Here is a 23024-nt window from a genome sequence, read left to right on the forward strand (position 1 = left end):
TTTGTAGATGAAATGGTAGCCAAGACTTGATGCTACACAATCTCATCCCAATCTCAACACCCTGGGTTCAAACACTCACCAGCTCCAGCGTCCTTCCTCGCGGCTTCCCCAGCTTAGTTCAACAGTCTGGTCCGGCGTGCGGCAAGCTTTTCCCGCCTTTTGCTGCCGGTAACCAATCAGTGCGAAGATCTTCGGTCCTGAGCCAATCAGCGATCCCCGCAGCAGGCCTTTCCCCCCCCCCCCTCCCTCCCCGCCCACCTCCTCGCGGTCCCGGAGCCGCCATGTTTCAAGGGCAGCGGGGCTGGTTCTGTGGTAGCGTCGGCCAGGACCTGAGGCAGTTCTGGAGTAGGCGGCTTGGCCGGAGGGGGCCGAGTGAGGTGGGGAGGGTCGGAAGGGTGGCTCCAGGAGGTCCGCCAGGCTCACCCCGCGCTCTTGCCTCCGCAGTGGCCGAAGGCGGCACGGTCAGTGACTGGCGGGCCGCAGACTTCCTGTTCAGCAGCGACGCCTCGCACCCGGACACGCTGAGGTACCCGCGGCCCTCCTCGCGGCGCCTCCCAGCCGGGGACGGCCGCCGTCGGCCCCGGGTCGTCGGAGACGAGCGGGGCTCCGGCCTTGCACGTGTGCGCTGTCCTCGCCATCGCCCCGCCGCCGTGCCGCCATGCCGCCCGGGCGCCGGGGCGTCCCACCCGGTCCCAGCCTCGTGGTTCCAGCTGTCCCCCCGCGGGGAGCACTGCAGGGGACCCGCGTACTCCATGTCTAAAACCCAGATGACCACCTCATAGCAGTGCCGTTCCGATCCTGTGTTGTTCACACTTAAACTCTTCCTGGACATTTGTGTGTGGGGGGGGGGGGGGTGGTATTGGTCGTGGGGCCTGAACTCTGGGCCTGGGTGCTGTCCCTCAGCTCCTCAGCTCAAGGCTAGCGCTCTACCACTTGAGCCACAGCGCCACTTCCGGTTTTCTAGTGGTTAATTGGAGATAAAAGAGGCTCACGGACTTTCCTGCCCAGGGCTGGCTTTGAACCGTGATCCTCCGATCTCAGCCTCCTGAGTAGCTAGGATGACAGGCGTGAGCCCCTGGCCTCCGGTTTTCATAACATCCTTTGAATATCAAGACCCTGTGCCTAGGAATCTTGTCATTGGTGAGATACCATGGATCATAGTCCCATAAAGGTGAATTTCGAGGTAGTCACTAATGAGCTTTGAACTCAGGGCCTCAAACTTGCTAAGAGTCACTCTACCACTTGAGCGACACCCCATGGCTATTTTTTTTTTGGCCAATCCTGGGGTTTGAACTCAGGGCCCGGGTGTTGTTCCTGAGCTTCTTTTGCTCAAGGCTAGTGCTCTACCACTTGAGCCATGGCTCTACTTCTGGCTTTTTCTGTGTATGTGGTACTGAGGAATCGAACCCAGAGCTTCATGCATGTCAGGCAAGCACTCTACCACTAAGCCATGTTCCCAGCCTCTGTTTGTTTGAATAAGGTTTTTTTTGTTTTTTTTTTTTGGGTCCGGTCATGGGGTCTGAACTCTAGGCCTGGGCGCTGTCCCTCAGCTCTTCAGCTCAAGGCTAGCACTCTACCACTTGAGCCACAGCGCCACTTCCGGCTTTTTTCTTTTTGCTTATGTGGTGCTGAGGAATCGGACCCAGGGCCTCTGGCATGCAAGGCAAGTGCTCTACCACTGAGCCACCTTCCCAGCCCTTGAATAAGGTTTTGTATTGTATTTTCTTCCTGGCCAGCGTTGGACCAGGATTATCCTACTTACACCTTTGGTGTAGCTGGGTTAAGAGGCATGAACCACCCCGCAGAGCTGTTGGTCTCACTAATATATTTTTCCCCCAAGGCTAACTTTGCACAGTGATCATCCTTGGATATCTGCTTCCCAATAGCTAGGATTACAGGCACCAACCACCAAGAGGACTATTATGATTTTTAGTAGCATCTTAATTGCCAGGCTAATTGTTACTGTTTAAGTAGCATTGTAACTGCTATTTGCCCCACACCTCACAGTAATTATGTCACCTAGAATCTGTCTTGTGCAATCTCCATCCTGCTGTGAGATTAAGGTTGTTAAGCACGGATCTGCTCCTGGCTTCTCATCCTTCCTCCCTTCTCCCCTCTATTTACAGACTTTGATCTTGGCTAGAGAATAGTTTTTATTTTCCAGTTTTCTTCATGTCTTCCATAATCCAGTCAGCCTGAACTCTCATTATTGTGCCACCTTTATGTCTTTTTCATCTTCAAGTACTTGTGTGTCTTTTTCTTTTTCTTTTAATTTTTTTTTGGGGGGTCAGGTCATGAGGCCTGGCCTGAACTCTGGGTCTGGGCGCTATTCCTCAGCTCTTCAGCTCAAGGCTAGTGCTCTAGCACTTGAGCCACAACGCCACTTCCAGCTTTTTTTTTCTTTTTGCTTATGTGGTGCTGAGGAATCGAACCCAGGACCTCATGCGTGCAAGGCAAGCGCTCTACCACTGAGCCACCTTCCCAGCCCCTGTCTTTTTCTTTAATGGTTTTCCCTCTTCTACTTTTTTACAGGCCTAGTTATCTATTTATGAAATCTTTCCTAACAGCATGCCCTGCCCATTCTCTACCTCAGAATTAACTGATCCTTCATAATGGCACTATGAGGAAACTCAGTTTATAAGCTGCTGATGTCCAAGCTACTGTTAATTTCTATTTACTTACTGTTTTAGGTTAAGTTTATAAATTTGCATAGTCATTTTTTAACTCTCTAAAGCTGAGGTTTGCCTAGATTCAGGCTGCCAAACTAAGTAGTAGTATACTCTTACGCTGAAAATGGAGCTCAGTGGGATCGTGCTTGCCTAGCATGTGCAAGGCCCTGGGTTCCATCTCGCACTAAAAAATAAAAATTTTTAAAAAGATTTTCTTGGGCTGGGAAGGCGGCTTAGTGGTAGAGCGCTTGCCTTGCATGCATGAGACCCTGGGTTCGATTCCTCAGCACCACATAAGCAAAAAGAAAAAAGCCGGAAGTGGCGCTGTGGCTCAAGTGGTAGAGTGCTAGCCTTGAGCTGAAGAGCTGAGGGACAGAGCCCAGGCCCAGAGTTCAAGCCCCACGACCGGACCCCCCCCCCCAAAAAAAAATAAATAAATAAATAAAAAGATTTTCTTTTTGCCAGGGAGAAAAGGTCATCATAATTGTCCGTATTTCCATTTATTTTTTTCTTTTGAAAAGTCGACACATTCTTGTTCATTTCATATTCTAAAAGGTTTCCTTTCTTTCTCCTAGAATATATCACAGCCTTGACTACATAGAAGATAATGCTACTGTTTTTCATGCCTACTATCTCTCTGCGGTCGCTAATGCTGAAATAAAAAACTCTGTGGCTTTAGGTCATTTCATTCTTCCTCCTGCTTCTCTGCAAAAAGGTTAGCAAATGTCACTCAACTAATCTTTGTTTGCCAAATCCAGCTAATCCCTGTCAGATAGCCCAATCCAATTTTACTTATATATTTGCTCTCAATCAGAAAGCATTGAGTTTTGCACCGTTTAACGTGAGTGGAAAAAGTATAGACTTTGAGTCAGATTACCTTGGGTGTTATTTATTCATTACATATTTATTAAACCCCACCCCATGACAAGTTCTAACTCACATTTGGGGATTCAATGATGAATAAGACAGACGTGGAAATAGCCCTCAAAGCTATCTTGTCCCAAGTTGTTTTAAGGTAAAAATAAGGTAATAAGGTATAGGACACGTTGAGCATTTATAAATGCATTCTTTTTTTTTTTGGTCCAGTCGTGGGTCCTGAACTCTGGGCCTGGGCGCTGTCCCTCAGCTCTTCAGCTCAAGGCTAGCACTCTACCACTTGAGCCACAGCGCCACTTCCGGCTTTTTTCTTTTTGCTTATGTGGTGCTGAGGAATCGAACTCAGGGCCTCATGCATGCAAGCAAGGCAAGCACTCTACCCACTGAGCCACTTTCCCAGCCCCAATAAATGCATTCTTTACTAGTGTTGAATCTCTTCCATTCTTCTGAAATTTCTTCTTCAAATATTTGTTAACAAGCCAGGCACTGGTGGATTATGCTCCCAATTCTAGCCACTCAGGAAGCTAAGAACTGAGGATCATGGTTCAAAGCCAGTCCAGGCAAATAAGTCTGTGAGACTCATCTCCAATTAACCAGTAGAAAGACAGAAGTTGAAGTGTACCATCTTTGAGCAAAAAAAGCCAACCAAGAGTTTACAAGGCACTGAGAACACACTCAAAAATATTAGTTACAGTAATAAACTCATATATTTGTATATTTTATACTTTTGAAAGTACTTTCAGGGGCTGGGAAGGTGGCTCAGTGGTAGAGCGCTTGCCTTGCATGTATGAGGCCCTGGGTTTGATTCCTCAGCACCACATAAGCAAAAAGAAAAAAGCCGGAAGTGGCGCTGTGGCTCAAGTGGTAGAGTGCTAGCCTTGAGCTGAAGAGCTGAGGGACAGCGCCCAGGCAGGTCCAGAGTTCAGGCCCCACAACCGGACCCAAAAAAAAAAAAAAAAAGAAAGTATCAGCAACCCTGTGAAGTGCAAAGACAAATGAAAAACTGCTTCTGAGCTGGGTACCGGTGGCTCATGCCTGTAAATCCTAGCTATGATCTGATGATCACAGTTGGCCAGAAAAGTCCATGAGATTTTTTTTTTTTTTTGGTCGGTTGTGGGGCCTGAACTCTGGGCCTGGGCGCTGTCCCTCAGCTCTTCAGCTCAAGGCTAGCACTCTACCACTTGAGCCACAGCGTCACTTCTGACTTTTTCTGCTTATGTGGTACTGAGGAATCGAACCCAGGGCCTCATGAATTCAAGGCAAGCACTCTACCACTTAACCCACTTCCAAGCCCTCCATGAAACTCTTTTTTCCCCCCTGGTCCTAGGGCTTGAACTCAAGGTCTGAACCTCTTTGTGTTTAAGGCTAGTGCTCTACCACTCGAGTCACAGTGCCACTTCCAGCTTTTTCTGAGTAATTTAATGGAGATAAGAGTCACAGATTTTCCTGCTTGGGCTGGCTTTGAACCGTGATCCTCAGATCTCAGCCTTCTGAGTAGCTTGGATTACAGGCATGAGCCACTGGCACCCAGCCTATGAGACTCTTATCTCCCATAAACCACCACAAAACTGGAAATGGTACTATGGCTCAAAGTGGTAGAACGCTAGCCTTAAACAGAAGAGCTCAGGGACACATCCAGGCCCAGAGTTCAAGCCCTGTGACCAAAAACAAAACAAAAGAAGAAAACAACAACAACAAAAAACACTTGCTTGGGCTAGGAAGGTGGCTCAGTGGTAGAGCGCATGCCTTGCATGCCAGAGGCCCTGGGTTCGATTCCTCAGCACCATATAAGCAAAAAGAAAAAAGCCGGAAGTGGCGCTGTGGTTCAAGTGGTAGAGCGCTAGCCTTGAGCTGAAGAGCTGAGGGACAGTGCCCAGGCCCAGAGTTCAGGCCCCATGACTGGACCCAAAAAAAAAAAAAAAACCACTTGCTTCTGAGATTGGTTCTTTCCATTTTCCTGCTTGGCACATCTTATTCTGTTCTGTTCAGATTCTACCTAGTGAGGTAACTTCAATATCAGATTTTTTAAGTGTTACATTGTTGTCCAGTTCTCTCTCTCTCTCTCTGTGTGTGTGTGTGTGTGTGTGTGTGTATGCATGTGTGTATGCGCACCAGTCCTGGGGCTTAAACTCAGGGCCTGGGTGCCATTCCTGAGGCTTTTTTTTGCTCAAGGCTAGCAGTCTATCACAGCTCCTTTTCTGGCTTTTTGATATTTAATTGGAGATGAGTCTCATGGACTTTCCCAAAAGCTCAGGCTGGCTTCAAAGCCCAATCCTGAAATCTCAGGCTCCTGAGTAGCTAAGATTACAGGTGTGAGCCACCTTGCATGGCTATTGCCTAATTCTTGATGTGTCTCTTGTTTACCTGATAAATACAGGTCTATATACAGATAGACAGAGTGAAGCTATATATTATGTCCTAGTGAGAAGAGTATTAAAAATAAAAGCAAGGCCAGGCAGCAGTGGCTCCAACCTGTAATCCTAGCTACTCAGGAGGCTGAGATCTGAGCATTGTGGTTCAAAGCCACCCAGGCAGGAAAGTCCATGAGCCTTTTTTTTTTTTGGTCGGTTCTGGGGCTTGAACTCTGGGCTTGGGCGATGTCCCTGGGCTCTTCAGCTCAAGGCGAACTCTCTACCTCTTGAGCCACAACTCCACTTCCGGCTTTCTAGTGGTTTATTGGAGATAAGAGTCTCATGGACTTTCCTGCCCAGGCTGGCTTTGAACTGTGATCCTCAGATCTCAGCCTCCTGAGTAGCTAGGATTACAGGTGTGAGCCACCGGTGCCCAGTTCCATGTGCCTTTTATCTCTAATTAACCACCAGAAAACTGGAAGCGGCACTGTAGCTCAAAGTGGTAGAGCCTTAAGCAAAACAGCTCAGGGACAGTGCTCAGGCCCTAAGTTCAAGCCCCATGATGGACAAACTTTTTTAAACTAAAAAGTTTAACAAACACTTTTACAAGGAGCATTTAGAACCCCAGAAAAAATGTTTTCATCCATACTTGGTATCCCAGTGAGACCTAGTTATAATATTAAAATATGTTCAGTGATTATACAAATCAATTAATGACTAGATGGGAAACACTTATTCAAAAATGTTCCAGTCAAGGTGCTGCTAGGTAGCCCAAGGTGCTACTGTGTAGCATAGACTGGTCTCAAACTCTATTAAAAACTGTTTGTGCTGGGTGCCGGTAACTTACACTTGTAATCCTCACTATTTAGGAGGCTGAGATCCAGGGATCTGGGTTTGAAACCAGTTTGGGCATAAAAGTCCATGAGAGGGGCTGGGAAGGTGGCTCAGTGGTAAAGCGCTTGCCTTGCATGCCTGAGGCCCTGGGTTCGATTCCTCAGCACCACATAAGCAAAACGAAAAAAGCCAGAAGTGGCGCTGTGGCTCAAGTGGTAGAGCGCTAGCCTTGAGCTGAAGAGCTGAGGGACAGCGCCCAGGCCCAGAGTTCAGGCCCCACGACCGGACCCAAAAAAAAATAAAAAAATAAAAGTCCATGAGACTCTTATCTCTAATAAACCACAAAAAAAAATGTAAGTGGGGCTATGGCTCAAGTGATAGAGCAAAAATATAAACTGAACGAGTCCTCGAGGACCGAGCTCAGGCCCTGAGTTCAAGCCCTAAGACAAACACAATAAATAAATAAATAAATAAATTAATTAATTAAATAAAAAAAATCAAGCTGGGCATTGGTGGCTCATGCCTGTAATCCTAGCTACTCAGGAGGCTAAAATCAGAAGATCACAGTTCAAAGCCTGCCTGGGCAGAAAAGTCCATGAAACTCCTTGTGTTTAAGGCTACTGCTCAGGCTGGGAAGGTGGCTCAGTGGTAGAGTGCTTGCCTTGCATGCATGAGGCCCTGGGTTTGATTCCTCAGCACCACATAAGCAGAAAAAGCCGTAAGTAAGTGGCACTGTGACTCAAGTGGTAGAGCAGTAGCCTTGAGGTGAAGAGCTCAAGGTCTTCAGGCCCAGGGTTCAGGCCCCATGACTAACAACAACAACAACAAAAAGGGCTAGTGTTCTACCAGTTGAGTCACAGTGCCACTTCCAGAAAACCAGAAGTGGTGCTGTGGCTTGAGTGGTAGAGTGCTAGCCTTGAGCTAAAAAGTTGAGGGAGAGGGCTGGGAAGGTGGCTCAGTGGTAGAACGCTTGCCTTGCATGCCTGAGGCCCTGGGTTCGATTCCCTAGCACCACATAAGCAAAAAGAAAAAAAGCCGGAAGTGGTGCTGTGGCTCAAGTGGTAGAGCGCTAGCCTTGAGCTGAATAGCTGAGGGTCAGCACCCAGGCCCAGAGTTCAGACCCCACGACCAGACCCAAAAAAAAAAAAAAAAAAAAGTTGACGGAGAGTATCCAGGCTCAGAGTTCAAGCCCCATGACTGACCAAAAAAAAAAAAAAAAAAGAAAATCAGATCAGGTCAGATAGTCATTCTAAGATGAATGGTTATTCACCAATTAGTACCAAATAGGTTTTATTTTTGTGCCAGTCCTGGGGCTTGAACTCAGAGCCTGGACGTTGTTCCTGAGGCTTTTTGCTCAAGGCTATTACTCTGCCACTTGAGCCATAGTTCCAATTCTCCCTTTAGATGGTATTTAGAGACCAGAGTCTCATGAACCTTTCTGCCTAGCTTTGAACTGTGTTCCTTAGATCTCAGCCTCCTGAGTAGCTAGGATTACAGGAATGAGCCACTGGTAAGTTACTTGTATTGAATTTGCTGTTCTCACCACAGAAATAAGAAGAAAAATTGGTGGTTTTATTTGGGAACAAGATCAGCGTTTTCAGACAGAAAAGGTAAGAATAAATGTGAATACTTTTCTGGAACCTAGCATTTGAAAATTTTCTGAAAGCAATGAAGTCTTAAAAATATCTTCTGTGCCTGGCACTGCTGGCCCATTCTTGTAATCCAGCTACTCAGGAGGCTGAGATCTGAGGACTGTGGGGTTTTTTGTTTGTTCTGTTTTTGTAGGTCATGGGGCTTGAACTCGGCCCAGGTGTTGTCCCTGAGCATTTCAGCTCAAGACTAGCACACTACCACTTGATCCACAGCACCACTTCCAGTTTTCTGAGTGGTTTATTGGAGATAAGAATTTCACATTCTAGCCGGGGGCGGGGGCGTTGGTGGCTCACGCCTGTAATCCTAGCTACTCAGGAGGCTGAGATCTGAGGATCGCGGTTCAAAGCCAGCCCGGGCAGGAGAGACCGTGAGACTCCTATCTCCAATAAACCACCAGAAAACCGGAAGTGGCGCTGTAGCTCAAGTGGTAGAGTGCTTGCCTTGAGCTGAAGAGCTGAGGGACAGTGCCCAGGCCCAGAGTTCAAGCCCCACGACCGACAAAAAAAAAAAAAAAAAAAAAAAAGAATTTCACATTCTTTCCTACCTGGGGTGACTTTGAACCACAATCCTCAGATTTCAGCCTCCTGAGTAGCTAGAAATACAGGTATGAGCCACCGGTGCCCGGCTGAGAACTGTCATTTGAAGCCAGCCTAGACAGGGAGATTTTTATTATTTATTTATTTATGTCAGTTGCAGCACTTGAAATCTGGGCCTGGGTGCTGTCCCTCAGCTCTTCAGCTCCAGGCTAGCGCTCTACCACTTGACCCACAACACCACTTCTGTTTTTCTGAGTGTTTTACTGGAGATAAGAGTCTCATGAAGGGGCTGGAAAGGTGGCTCAGTGGTAGAGCGCTTGCCTTGCATGCATGAGGCTCTGGGTTCAATTCCTCAGCACCACATAATCAAAAAGAAAAAAGCCGGAAGTGGTGCTGTGGCTCAAGTGCTAGAGCACTAGCCTTGAGCTGAAGAGCTGAGGGACAGTGCCCAGGCCCAGAGTTCAGGCCCCATGACCAGACCCAAAAAAAAAAAAAAAATTAAAAGAGTCTCATGGACTTTTCATGCCTGGGCTGGCTTTGAATTGCAATCCTAAAATCTCAGTCTCCTGAGTATCTAGGATAACAGGCGTGAGCCACCAGCACAGGGCTGGAGATTTTTTTTTTTTTTCTGTCGGTTGTGGGGCCTGAACTCTGGGCCTGGGCACTGTCCCTCAGCTCTTCAGCTCAAGGCGCTCTACACTGGAGCCACTAGGATTACAGGCGTGAGCCACCTGCGCCCGGTTTATGGCTGGACTAATCAGCAAAAAGATTTCAGTGGAGCTTTAGATCAAATAGTAAAGCACCAGCTTTGAATCCAAAACCTAAGGGAGAGTGCCCAGGCTCTGAATTCAATCTCCAGCACTGGCACACGCGTGCGTGTGCACACGCATGCACATACACACACACACACAAAACACACCACACAGTTTGCTTGCAAGATGTTAGTAGTAATCAGCCAAATTAAGGATTTTAAAGGGCATGGTTTTCTTGAATATTATTTGGCTAGACATTGTTTTTGTAGTCGTACACTGACAAAACTCAAGATTTGGAGGTTTTTTGTTTTGTTTTGCAGTATTAAGGTTAGAACTCAAAGTCTCATGCTTGCTAGATAGTTGCTCTACCACCTGAACTATGCCCTTAGCCCTGTTCTGTGAGTAAACAGAAGTACTCATGTTAAAAAGTTGTGAATTTTTTTGTCACTAATATTTAGGGAACAGTAAGTACATGGTAATTATCAGCTATTTCCTGCCGGTGTAAATTCTGATTAATTCCTTGCTGTAACATTTGTTAAATGAGTAGTACTTCTCAAGAAATGTATAAAATACTGTTTTTAGTTTTTGCCATCTTGCTCAAATTTAGCTGTGCCTGTGACTTATATGTAGTCTTATTTACCTGTATTAATTTACCTATGGCTTATATTAGCTCAGGAAGGCCTCAAACTAGTCAGTGCTTCTCCCTCAACCTCCCAAGGCCTGGTATCACATACAGGATCCAAGATACCTATTTCCTTATTTTTTAAAGACTAAGAAGTAATAAGACCATCACAACCAAAGCTTTACTTATCTATTATAATCTCACCCTGGAATTTAAAAAAAAATGGTCTTCTTTCTGTACTAAAATTGTGTAGTATATATCATTGTATCAGTGTGTATACAAAATGTTGTAAGCGTCTCTACTAAGCTAGACGGAAAGCCAGGTGCTGGTGGCTCACACCTGTAATCCTAGCTACTCAGGAGGCTGAGATCTGAGGATCCAGGTTCAAAGCCAGCCTGGGCAGAAGAGTCCTGAGACTCTTATCTCCAATTAACCACCAGGACTCCCAAAGTGACACTGCAGCTCAAGTGGTAGAGCAGTAGCCTTGAACTGAAGAGCTCAGGGACAGCACTCAGGCCCAGAGTTCAAGCCCTACAACCGACAAAAAACAAAAACAAAAAAAAGCAAACCCTAGACTGAATGGGGCTAAAAGTATAAAGATGTTTAAGACTTTTGGTATATCTGTCATTTTATTTTTTTCCTTAAAAACACTGGTTCGTTGGTGTGCTGAATTTTTCAAATGTGATTTATTTTACTGTCTGTAGAATGAGGAAGTAGCATCAAATGAAGTAACAACCCTGAGGGAAAGTGGTGAACTAACAAACGAGCACACAAAAAATTTATTCAAAAGGTATTGAATTTATATACTTCATTATAGCTATCTTCATGCACTGAGTTTCCTGTGGGATTGATATTATCATCCCATTTACAGGAAAAGAAATCTAGAATTAAAAATGATTAAGTGTGACTGCGGGTTTGGTGGTACATGATTGTGATCCCAGCACTTGGGAGGCTGAATTAAGAGAACTGTGAATTCAAGGGAGCCTTGGACTACATCCTTAGTGAGATGGTCAAAAGAAGAATTGGAGAGAGATAAAGAAAAAGAAAAGGAAGAGGAAAAACGGGAGAAGATGGGGAGGAAAGGAAGAAACCACTAAGTATATAACTATACCTCAAGTGTCTTATCTAGAAACTTTTTTTTTTCCAGTCCTGAGGCTTGAACTCAGGAACCAGGCACTTTCCCTGAGCGTCTTTTGCTCAAGACTAACATTCTAACACTTGAGCCACAGTGCCATTTCCAGCTTTTTCTGTTTATGTGGTACTGAGGAATCAAACCCAGGGCTTCATGCACACTAGGCAAGCACTCTACACCAAGCCACTTTCTCAGCTCAGAGCCTTTTCTTTGTCAGAACCATCAAAGGTATATGGTGACCATAAATATATCTGTAACCTACCTCATTATGAAGCATTTATTTTAGTGGCATACTACTAGCTATACTAAACACTTACTAAGTGGTAAATTATTATTGAAAACTTGCTAAATACAACATATTAGTGAGCTAAACTCACAACATTTCATTTGCTTCTTCTATTTATAAGTAAATACAACCCCATTTTACAATTGGGGAAACATACCAATGTTATTCAAGGACAGAAGCTGAATTTGAAAACTAGTCTAGCTGGTCCATATTCTAAACTCTCAACCACTGTGCTGTTTTTCCTTCCCAGTATGTTCCCCAAATCTGAAGGTTAAATGAGTTAAAAAATTACTTTGGACTAGCACTCTATCACTTGAGCCATAGTGCCACTTCTGGATTTCTGAGTAGTTTATTTAAGAGTCTCATTGAAGGGCTGGGAAGGTAGGTCAGTGGTAGAGCATTTGCCTTGCATGCCTGAAGCCCTGGGTTCGATTCCTCAGCACCACATAAGCAAAAAGAAAAAAAGCTGGAAGTGGAGCTGTGGCTCAAGTGGTAGAGCGCTAGCTGAAGAGCTGAGGGACAGTGCCCAGGCCCAGAATTCAGGCCCCACGACCAGACCCAAAAAACAAAAAACAAAAAAAAGTCTCACTGATTTTCATACCTGGGCTGGCTTTGAACCATGATCCTCAGATTTCAGCCTCCAGTGTAGCTAGGATTATAGGAGTGAGCCACAGGTGCCCGGTTTAGAATAACTTTTAATTTGTAATATAAATCCAAAATTTATAATATATAATCCAATATCATATATCTATGTTCATTTTATAGCACAGATTTTATAAAGACTCCAGTTATAGAAAAGCAGATGTATTTCCCTCTTCAGAATTATCCCGTGAACAACATGGTAACAGGTAACTTCAAATAAAATTTAGAGTAAATCCAGCTAGGGATGAAACAAAGAGTGTCAAGAATAAAACTGCTATTGTACTTCAAATGTGTAGCCTCCTCTATTGTACGTGATAATGGCAAGACATCATTTATATGTTAAAAAAATTGGCCTGCAGAATTGACCCAAGGATGGGACTCATATTTTCTGTACTTATAATAATACTTGTTTAGGGCTGGGAAGGTGGCTCAGTGGTAGAGTGCTTGCCTTGCATGCATGAGTTTCTGGGTTCGATTCCTCATCACCACATAAGCAAAAAGAAGAAAAGCCGGAAGTGGCACTGTGGCTCAAGTGGTAGAGCGCTAGCCTTGAGCTGAAAAGCTGAGGGATAGTGCCCAGGCCCAGAGTTCAGGCCCCATGACTGGACCCAAAACACAAAAAATTAAAAAAAAAATACTTGTTTAGATAAAGTGAACATTTGACCCTACTTATATGACACAGTTACAATTTATGCCCATTATTTTGAAGTCAGGTTTTTCCACACCTGGGAATGAAACTCGGGGCCTCAAAAATACTTTGTATTAATGTAATGTCCTAATTAAATACCCTAATTTGGAATCTAAATTATATGGACAACCTCAGTCATGCACACATAAGAACACACACACACACAAGCAAAACAGCCAAATTTTATATGTAATTTAAGGAGACTTATGGATATCCAAAAGCCCATTAATGGCTTGTTGCTTTCCTACATGGTTACCCTGTATAATGAGAAGAAGGAGAGCCAGGCCCCGGTGGCTCACATCTATAATCCTAGCTACTCAGGAGGCTGAGGTTTGAAGATCACAGTTCAAAGCCAACCCAGACAGGAAAATATGTGAGACTCTTTTTTTTTTTTTTTTTTTTTATCTGTGAGACTCTTATATCCAATCAACCATTCAGAAAACTGGAAGTGGTGCTGTGGCTCATGTAGTAAAGCATTAGCCTTGAGCTGAAGAGCTGAGGGACAGCGCCCAGGACCAGAATTCAAGTCCCATGACCAACCAAAAGAAAAAAGACAGATAAACGAGGCTGAAATTGAGAGAATAAAACGTAAGGAAACCAATCAAATATGGCTATTAGTATATAGATAATTGTAAGTGAGGATATGGATGAAGACATGCACAAAGTCAGATACAGGAGAAAGGGTCAGGAACATCTACAATTCTTTCTCCAAAATGCCACTATTTGATTGTTTGTTTGTTTGTTGCATGTCCTGGGCTTAAATTCAGAGCCTGGGTACTGTGTCCCTTTCTTGACCAGGCCGGCTTTGAACCGCAATCCTCAGATCTCAGCCTCCTGATTAGCTAGGATTACAGGTGTGAGCCCCAGTCCTGGCTTGCCTTTTTTTTTTCTGGTCCTGGGGCTTGAACTCAGGGACTAGGCACTGTCCCCTAGCTTCATTTGCTTAACGCTAGTGCTCTACCACTTGAGCTACAGTTTCATTTCTGGTTTTTTGTTTATGTGGTATGAGGAATTGAACCCAGGACTTCATGCATGCTAGACAAGTACTCTACCACCAAGCCACATTCCCAGCCTCTGTTTGCCATTTTTAGGGAGACTTCCCTGCATGGTCAAAATTGAAGCCATAGTCAAAACTGAAGCATAGACAACTGTATTGAAATGTGATTAGACTAAAAGTATAGTTTTTATGTATTTATTTATTTTGGTTGGTCATAGGGCTTGAACTCTGGGCCTGGGCGCTGTCCCTCAGCTCTTCAGCTCAAGGCTAGTGCTCTACCACTTGAGCCACAGCAATACTCCCAGCTTTTTTCTTTTTGCTTATGTGGTGCTGAGGAATCGAACTCAGGGCCTCAGGCATGCAAGGCAAGCACTCTATCACTGAGCCACCTTCCCAGCCCCTCAAAGTTAATTCTTTTTTTTTTTTTTCAAAGTTAATTCTTAACCTATGAACTTAAATTACATATTTATTCTGTTGGTATTGGTGGTAGTGCTGTAGTTGTTGTACTTGGACTCGAGGACCACCAGAAACCAAGATCAATGTAAACAGCAAAAGAGGCCTTTATTGAAAGCTCAGGCTTGGTCCTCCGCACACCAGGTAACTGGTGATGCTAAGAGGCCCCAGCCCAGAGTTACAGCACTTTTTATACACTTTTTAGGGAGGGCAGGGACTTTGCACACATCATAGCATCTTATAACATATCACTACATATCGTGGGAAAATCATAAAACAACTCTATAGTGTAATTGTCCCACTACAAAGCGGGAAAGGACCAGAAACAGGTTGTTGGTTAGATCAAAGGGCTGACGTACTTTAAACTGGTTGGCCGGCACCACAGGGGAGTCTCTAAGAGATATGTGCTGAACTGCAGGGTTCCTTTCTCAAACAAACACCATCTGTGGTCTGACTACTGGGTCACCATGCCCTCCAGCACCTGCCTGCAGTTTTCCCAAGGATTGTTTATGTCCCTAGTTGCTAGGAATTGTTTTGTTGTTGTTTTTTTTTTTGGCCAGTCATGCGGCCTAAACTTTGGGCCTGGGCACTGTCCCTCAGCTCTTCAGCTCAAGGCTAGGACTCTACCCCTTGAGCCATAGGGCCACTTCCAGCTTTTTCTGCTTATGTGGTGCTGAGGAATTGAACCCAGGGCCTCATGCATGCTAGGCAAGCACTCTACCACTGAGCCACCTTCCCAGCCCAGCCAGGAATTGTTTTAATCTGCTCATTCCCAGGTCGGGCTCATGGTCAGCTGCATAACTCATACCTCACAAGATGTAGTACTAGCTCAGGCTCCTCATAGTAAATTCAATCACTGGAACTCTACTAGAATTTTTTTCATAGTAATTACTTTTAAATTAATTTAAATTTTAGAGTAAGCCACGAACATTTGCATTACATATAAAGTGTATTCATTCAAATAATTGTTATATAACATTGAGACCTTAGGTTTCCAGCTTTTGGACAGGGTTTTGGACAGGGTTTCTTTCTTTGATAATCATATCTATTCCAGATTATTAATTACATAAAAATTGCTCACACCCATAACCTTTGTTGAGTAATATAGATTTACCCTTTTTTTTTTTTCCCACTAAAGCCTGTTATCTCAACATTTGCAGCACCAGAAAGTGTGGCCTGTTCTAGTGGGGAAGATAAGTCATTTGTGCTGTTTGTGAATCTTTGTTCAGAAAGTCCAAAGTGGTCACCCTCTAAGCCAGTTAGTTATTTTGTTCTAGGTTCTTTTATGTTACAGCTTACATCTAGATATCATACTTCCAGTAGTTAAAGGGCTAATCAGGAATCTTTGTTTTAAAAATAGAAGGTTTAGGGTGAGGAAAGAGTATATTTCTCATCAACTATAGATTTCATAAAGAATCTTCTCACTGAAACTATTTCTTCTTAGTTTTTTTTAATAATCTTTAAAAAATTTAACAAATAGAAGACACTGAAAAGCAGATAGTATGGTAGGATTTCAAATATATTTTTCTGTTATTTATAGATTATATATCAATTGATGCCATGAAGAAATACCTTGGGGAGTTACATGACTTCATTCCCGGAAGCTCAGGATATCTGGCATATCATGTTCAAGATGAAATTAATATGTCTGCTATAAAAAACAAAATGAAGAAGAAATACTAAGTTAAATTGTCCTTCCATATGGGTATCTCTTTTTCCATAAAATATTGCTAAATACATACACATACATACATATATATATATATATAATTTATTTTTTTCCAGTCTGGGGCTTAAACTCATGGCCTGGATACTACCTCTGAGGTTTGTGGGGGGTTTTGGTTTTGTTTTGTTTTGTTTCATTTTAGCTAGCATTCTACCACTTGAGCAGCTCAAGTAGTAGAGTATTTTTTGTTTTTTGTTTTGGTAGTTAATTGGAGGTAAGAGTCTCAAGGACTTTCTTGTCGAGGCTGGCTTTGAACCACTATCCTCAGATCTCAGGCTCTCTGGACCAACTAGGATTACAGGCATGAGTCACTGGCCCCTGATTTGTATGTAATTTTTTAAAAGAAGCTCCCCTTTAGGACTGGAGCACCGGGAAAAGGGGAAAAACTCTTAACTTCCTCAACATATGACTCTACGAAATTCAAAATCATTTGGTTGTTCTGATATTGGGCTAGACTTTTTATCCAGGCTATAATATTTGTAATATGTTTCACCAATTTTAAGTACATAGTTGTCATGGAGTGATTGTCACTGAAACATACTATTTTATAATCTCCTTCCCACCCCCATCTGCCTCTCTCTCTGTCAAATAATTCTTTTGGTTCTAATATCCCATTATATTTTTCACTAAATACAATATAAAATACCATGTATTTCACTATTGTGAATATTGAGCTTTATGATACTATTCATCTTATTTTGACTTAAAAATTGAATTCTGATTTTCTGCTTCTCACTTGAAACACAGGGAGTGAAACTTTAATAATTTCATGTGAATAGCTTTTTGCTAATAAATGTATAATAAAAAATAATAAACTATAAATAAACTATTATATTACCGGAGATAAACACGCAGTATACCTGAAAATCACCATGCTAGAAAGGACCTTAGAGAAGAACCCACTTGCCTTTTTTTGTGAGGAAGTAAAGATTCTGAGAAGGTATCTTCCTGTGTGAATATATGAGGACTAAACCAAACTCCAATATAATTTGTTTTTCTATCGGTCATGAGGTTTGAACTCAGGGCCTCTACAATAACCCTGAGCTTTTTCCCTTCAAGCTAGCATTCTACCACTTTGAGCCACAGCACCACTTCTGGCTTTCTGCTGGTTAGTCTCTTGGAGCTAGGCATGTGGCTTAGTGGTAGAGTGCTTGCCTAGCATTCATGAAGACCTGGGTTCAATTCCTCAGTACCACATAAACAAAAAAAGCTGGAAGTGGCTTTGTGGCTAAGTGGTAGAGTGCTAGCCTTGAGCAAAAAGCTCATGGGCTGGGAAGGTGGCTTAGTGGTAGAGTGCTTGCCTTGCATGCGTGAGGCCCTGGGTTCAATTCCTCAGCTCTACACAAGCAGAGGGAAGTGGTACTGTGGCTCAAGTGGTAGAGCGCTAGCCTTGAGTTGAAGAGCTGAGGGATAGTGCCCAGGCCCAGAGTTCAGACCCCACGACCAAACACACACACAAAAAAAAGAACCTCACAATAATAATGAAATAAAAAATAAAAAAGATAAATTAAAAAAATAAAAAAAAGGGCTGGAAAGGTGGCTCAGTGGTAGAGCGCTTGCCTTGAATGCATGAGGCCCTGGGTTCGATTCCTCAGCACCACTTAAGCAAAAAGAAAAAAGCTGGAAGTAGCACTGTGGCTCAAGTGGTAGAGCGCTAGCCTTGAGCTGAAGAGCTGAGGGACAGCGCCCAGGCCCAGAGTTCAGGCCCCACGACCAGACCCCCCCCCCCCAAAAAAAAAGTGTTTAGCCTGTAATTCTAGATACTCAGGAGGCTGAGTTCTAGGATTGAGGTTCAGGAAAGTCCATGAGACTCTTATCTCCAATAGAAAAGTGGAAGTGGCGCTGTGGCTCAAGTGGTAGAGTGCTAGCCTTGAGCTGAAGAGCTAAGGAACAGTGCCCAAGCCCAGAGTTCAGGCTCCATGACCAACAACAACAAAAAAGTGTGCCTCCTGCCTCCACATAGGTATGTGCCCTCAAACACAGCTTCTCTTTTTTTTGTTTTTGCCAGTCTTGGAAGTTGAACTCAGGGCCTGGGCACTGTCCCTAGCTCTTCAGCTCAAGGCTAGCGTTCTACCACTTGGGCCACCGTGCCATTTCTAGATTTTTTTGTTTCTGTGGTACTGAAGAACCCATTCATGCATGCTAGGCAAGCACTCTACCACTAAGCCACATTCATAGTCCCTGTGTGTAGTTCTTATTCTATTCATAAATGGATGTGTTGAACTGAAACCCCTTTGTATAACTAAATAAAAAAGGCAAAACAAAAATAGTTTGTAATTTTTATTTCATCTTGTTTCCTTCATCCTTGTAACTGATCTCTTCCTTTCCCTCTCCCTCTCTTCCTATATCCCCTTCCTCACCCCCTCCCACCTCTCTCTGCTGGTACTGAGGCTTGGGAGCTGTCCCTGAGCTTTCATGCTCAAGGCTGGCACTCTACCACCAGTTAAACATTCAGTTTTGTTTTTTTTTAACTGGAGTTAAGAGTCTTACAGACAGGCCGGAAAAGTGGCTCGGTGGTAGAGTGCTTGCCTTGCATGCATGAGGCCCTTGGTTCGATTTCTCAGCACCACATAAGCAAAAAGAAAAAAGCCGGAAGTGGCGCTGTGGCTCAAGTGGTAGAGCGCTAGCCTTGAGCAGAAGAGCTGAAGGACAGTGCCAGGCCCAGAGTTCAGGCCCATGACCAACCAAAAATAATAATAATAATAAAGAAAGAAAGAAAAAAAAGAGTCTCACAGATTTTCCTGCCTAGGCTGGCTTTAAATCTTGATCCTCAGATCTCAGCCTCCTGAGTATTTAGGATTATAGACATGAGCCACTGGTACTCTGCTCCTAGATTATTTTTCTTTCTAGATTTTTTTTTTTTTTTTTTTGTCGGTCGTGGGGTTTGAACTCTGGGCCTGGGCGTTGTCCCTCAGCTCTTCAAGTCAAGGCGAGCGCTCTACCACTTGAGCTACAGCGCCACTTCTAGATTTTTATAGGGTTTTACAGAATTAAGTAAGTGATGAGTTACTGGCCAATACTACTAATAATTTCCAAATGTATGTATGTATTCATTTCTAGCTAGTCTCAATGGTAATTTGTGGGTTTGGGATTTTTTATGTTGTTGTTTTTGTCAGTCCCGGGGCTTGAACTCAGGACGTGGGCACTGTTCCAGAGCCTCTCTGTGCTCAAGACTAATGCTCTACCACTTGAGCTTTTGCTCTTGCTCTACCACTTCTGGCATTTTCTGTTTATGTGGTACTGAGTATTCAAACCCAGGGCTTCTTGAATGATAGGTAAGCACTCTAACACTAAGCTATATTCCTAGGCCCATCAAGTATGAATTCAAGCTCTAGTTCTAGCATAAAAAGTATGAAAAGAGAGAGAGCCAGGCACTGGCGGCCCATGTTCTTGGATCTGAGGAAATCAACTTATGAGATAAAAGTTATTTTGGTTTATCCTTTTAGAAAGGCTGAAATAATCAACTTACAAAGATTTATTTTGGCTCACTGTTTTGGAAGTTTAAGTCCAAGGTTACCTGGCCTTGGGGCAACACAACTGGGAAGTAATACTTAGCTAGGCAAAGCCAGTCATCCATGGCTGGAAGCAAGAGACATGAGGAAGGCCAAAGAGTCTTCTTTAAGGGTACACCTCTAATGATCCTCCCACTAGACCTCACATCTTCATGTTTATCCCACCTCACAACTGTGCCAAACTGGGAACCAAATGTCCAACAAACGGACCTTTCGAGGAATACTCAAGATCCAAACTAAAATAGCTATGTTATTTCTATTGGTATCTGACATTATCCCTTTTATTTGAGTCATATGATTTATTCCAAGTTTTCAAGATACTTTGGGATTTTATCCTAACATACTGCCTATTTCCACAGATGAACATTATGGAGTAGTCAATATTTTTCCTTACTTTAAAGCTAAAAAAGAACTTGTAGGCTGAGTTGCTGGTAGCTAATACCTGTAATCCTAGCTACTGAGGAGGCTGAGATCTGAGGATCAAGGTTCAAAGCCAGCCTGGGCAGGAAGGTCCATGAAATTGTTATCTTCAATTAACCACCAAAAAAGCAAAGGTGGAAGTGGAGCTGTGACTCAAATGCTAGAACAGCTGCCTTGACCAAAAAAAAATGTAACGGACAACTCCCACGCCCTGAGTTCAAGCCCCAGAACTGGCACAAAAAACAAACAACCCTTTTCACATTTAGGGTAACCTGTCTAGCTTTGTATACCTGATAAATCATAAGAATTGTGGCTGGGTGTAGTGATCACACCTGTACTCCTAGCACTTGGGAGGCTAAAACAAGAAGACTGAGTTTGAAGCTGGTCTGGACTATATACTAAGATCCTGGTCAGCCTGAGCTAAATATTGAGATCCTACCTCAAATGACAATAATAGTAATAACAAAACAAAGACATGATGTAATTCTACCCCAGATTAGTCTAAGATGAAAGTTCAGTCTACATTATGCTGAAGTGACTGTCCACAACCAAGTTTCGAAAGAGATTTTCCCAAGTACTGCCAAAGATTTCCCAACTGTTCTGACCTTTGAAACATCAAAGTCCTGTGGTACACTGATTTTTCTTGTTAGTAAACTATATAATCTAGATCTTCAATGGCTCCCTATTTATGATGTGTTCATTTCCTTTTTCTACATAGGTGGCTTCAGAGAACTGAATCCTATTTGGGGGGGGGGGGTAAGGGGAGGGGTGAGGTGGGGGAATTGTGCCTATATTAGGGCCTGGACTTAAGGCCTCACATCGTTGCTTAGCTTTTCCTATTCAAGGTTAGTGTTCTACTACTTGGGCCATACCCCTACTGTCTCTTTGCTCATTAACTGGAGATAAGTGTCTCAGGACTGGTTTTGAACCTCAAGCCTCAGACTTCGGCCTGGGCTTGAATGATCTTTCTCTCTTTCTGTCTCTCTATCTCTGTTTCTGTCTGTCTCTGTCTCTCTTTCCTTCTGTTTGAACTCAGGGCCTTATTCTTGTTAGGCAAGCACTCTAATCACTTAAGCCATGTCCCAAGACCTGAATCTTGCATTTTAATTTTTAAATTCCAAGTAAAGTTTCTGGACAACTTGTTAAAGCTGTATTTAGTGGAGAAGAGTGTCTTAGTCCTGTGATGTCTGGGCAAGTCAAACAAGCAAGTCAAGCAGAAGTCTAGAGAAATTATGCCAAGCAGGCAGGCCACCACAGAGACAAAGAAAGCACTTTATCTCTCTGTTGTCAAAAAAAAAAAAAAAGCACTTTATGGTTTATTGAGTAAAATGCTTGGGCAAGTCTGTTTCTCACGGTGACGAATACTGGTTTCTGTTAGGAAATTGTATAGAACTGCCACAAGTCATTTGAATTCTATAACAACAACAATCTAGCTGTTCCAAGAGGCTTTAAAAAAAAAACTTTTTCTTGTTTGAGGCATTATTTGGGTGGCATTTTTAACTTGTCCAGAAATAAGACCATGAGTTTTTTTGGTTTTGTTTTGTTTTGTTTTTGCCAGTGCTGGGGCTTTAAGTCAGAGCCTGGATACCATCCCTGAGCTTTTTTTGCTCAAGGCTAGCACTCTACCACTTCAGCCACAGTGCCACTTCTGGCTTTTTCTGTTTATATGGGACTGAGGAATCAAACTTAGGGCTTCATGAGTTAGGCAAGCACTCTACCACTAAGCCTCATTCCCAGCCCCACAACCAGTGCTGAATTTACACATACAAACGAATTTTTGTGGTGTGTGTTTGTGTGGGTGTGGTGTGTGTGTCCTGGTCTTGGGGTTTGAACTCGGCCTAGGCACTGTCTGAGTTTTTGTGCTCAAGACTAGTGCTCTACCACTTGAGCCACAGTTCCACTTCCTTTTTTTTTTTTTTTTTTTGTGGGTTGTGGGGCTTGAACTCTGGGCCTGGGGCTTGAACACTGGGCCTGGGCGCTGTCCCTGCGCTCTCCAGCTCAAGGCCAGTGCTCTACCACTTGAGCCACAGCACCACTTCCAGTTTTCTACGGTTTATTGGAGATAAGAGTCTCATGGACTTTTCTGCCTGGGCTGGCTTTGAACCGAGATCCTCAGATCTCAGCCTCTTGAGTAGCTAGGATTACAGGCATGAGCCACAGGTGCCCTCCAACTACTGTTTTTTTTGGTGGTTAATTGGAGGTAAGTCTCAGGGACTGTCCGGCCTGGGCTAGCTTGGAACTTTGATCCTAACATCTCAGTCTCCCTGGTTGCTAGGATTACAGGCAGCAGCCACTGATAGCCAACCCAGCAATAAATATTTTAATGCCACAATTAAATTTCTTATTAATACAACTGTAGTCCTACAGTCTTGCTACTTGCTATCATATCTTTTTCTTTCCCTTGCTATGTATAACTTTCAGGGCTCTTACATTTAGAAGGCTAGACGTGTCTACATATTGATATTTTTTTTGGGGGGAGGGGTCGGTCATGGGGCCTGAACTTGGGGCCTGGGCGCTGTCCCTCAGCTCTTCAGCTCAAGGCTAGTGTTCTACCACTTGAGCCACAGCGCCACTTCCGGCTTTTTTCTTTTTGCTTATGTGGTACTGAGGAATTGAACCCAGGGCCTCCTGCATGCAAGGCAAGCACTCTACCACTGAGCCACCTTCCCAGCCCTTGTTTCACACTTTTGTTTTAACTAAAGTTAACTCATTCTCATGGATTGAATGTTTCTAAATTAAAAAATGTGAAGATCAGTTTCTTAAGAATCTTTACCAATTAACCCTTTATCTTTTGCATGAGTTCTGCTTTTCCACCTAAAAATCAAGAAGTAACAAAAATTTTGAAAGGCTAAAAAAAAAATAACTTTAAAAAATA

General features: G+C 43.6%; 1 protein-coding gene across 1 annotated transcript; it reads left to right on the top strand.

The window, feature by feature from the left end:
- The first annotated feature begins 275 nt into the window (after nt 1–275).
- Terb2 (telomere repeat binding bouquet formation protein 2) lies at nt 276–16231 on the top strand. Its single transcript, XM_042687975.1, has 7 exons — nt 276–345; nt 445–526; nt 3245–3384; nt 8279–8340; nt 10998–11083; nt 12477–12559; nt 16032–16231. Exons 1-7 carry the CDS (start codon nt 282–284, stop codon nt 16172–16174), a joined length of 660 nt encoding a protein of 219 aa, XP_042543909.1. The 5' UTR covers nt 276–281; the 3' UTR covers nt 16175–16231.
- The last annotated feature ends 6793 nt before the right edge of the window (nt 16232–23024 follow it).

This window comes from Dipodomys spectabilis, unplaced genomic scaffold (genome assembly GCF_019054845.1).
Source record: "Dipodomys spectabilis isolate Male_0828 unplaced genomic scaffold, ASM1905484v1 ptg000108l, whole genome shotgun sequence".
NCBI lineage: Eukaryota > Metazoa > Chordata > Mammalia > Rodentia > Heteromyidae > Dipodomys > Dipodomys spectabilis.

Coding starts and splice junctions, on each gene's coding strand:
- Terb2 (XM_042687975.1), top strand. CDS start 282: ATGTTTCAAGGGCAGCGGGGCTGGTTCTGTGGTAGCGTCGGCCAGGAC. Junction 8,341..10,997: donor AGCGTTTTCAGACAGAAAAG/GTAAGAATAAAT, acceptor TACTGTCTGTAG/AATGAGGAAGTAGCATCAAA. Junction 12,560..16,031: donor CGTGAACAACATGGTAACAG/GTAACTTCAAAT, acceptor TGTTATTTATAG/ATTATATATCAATTGATGCC.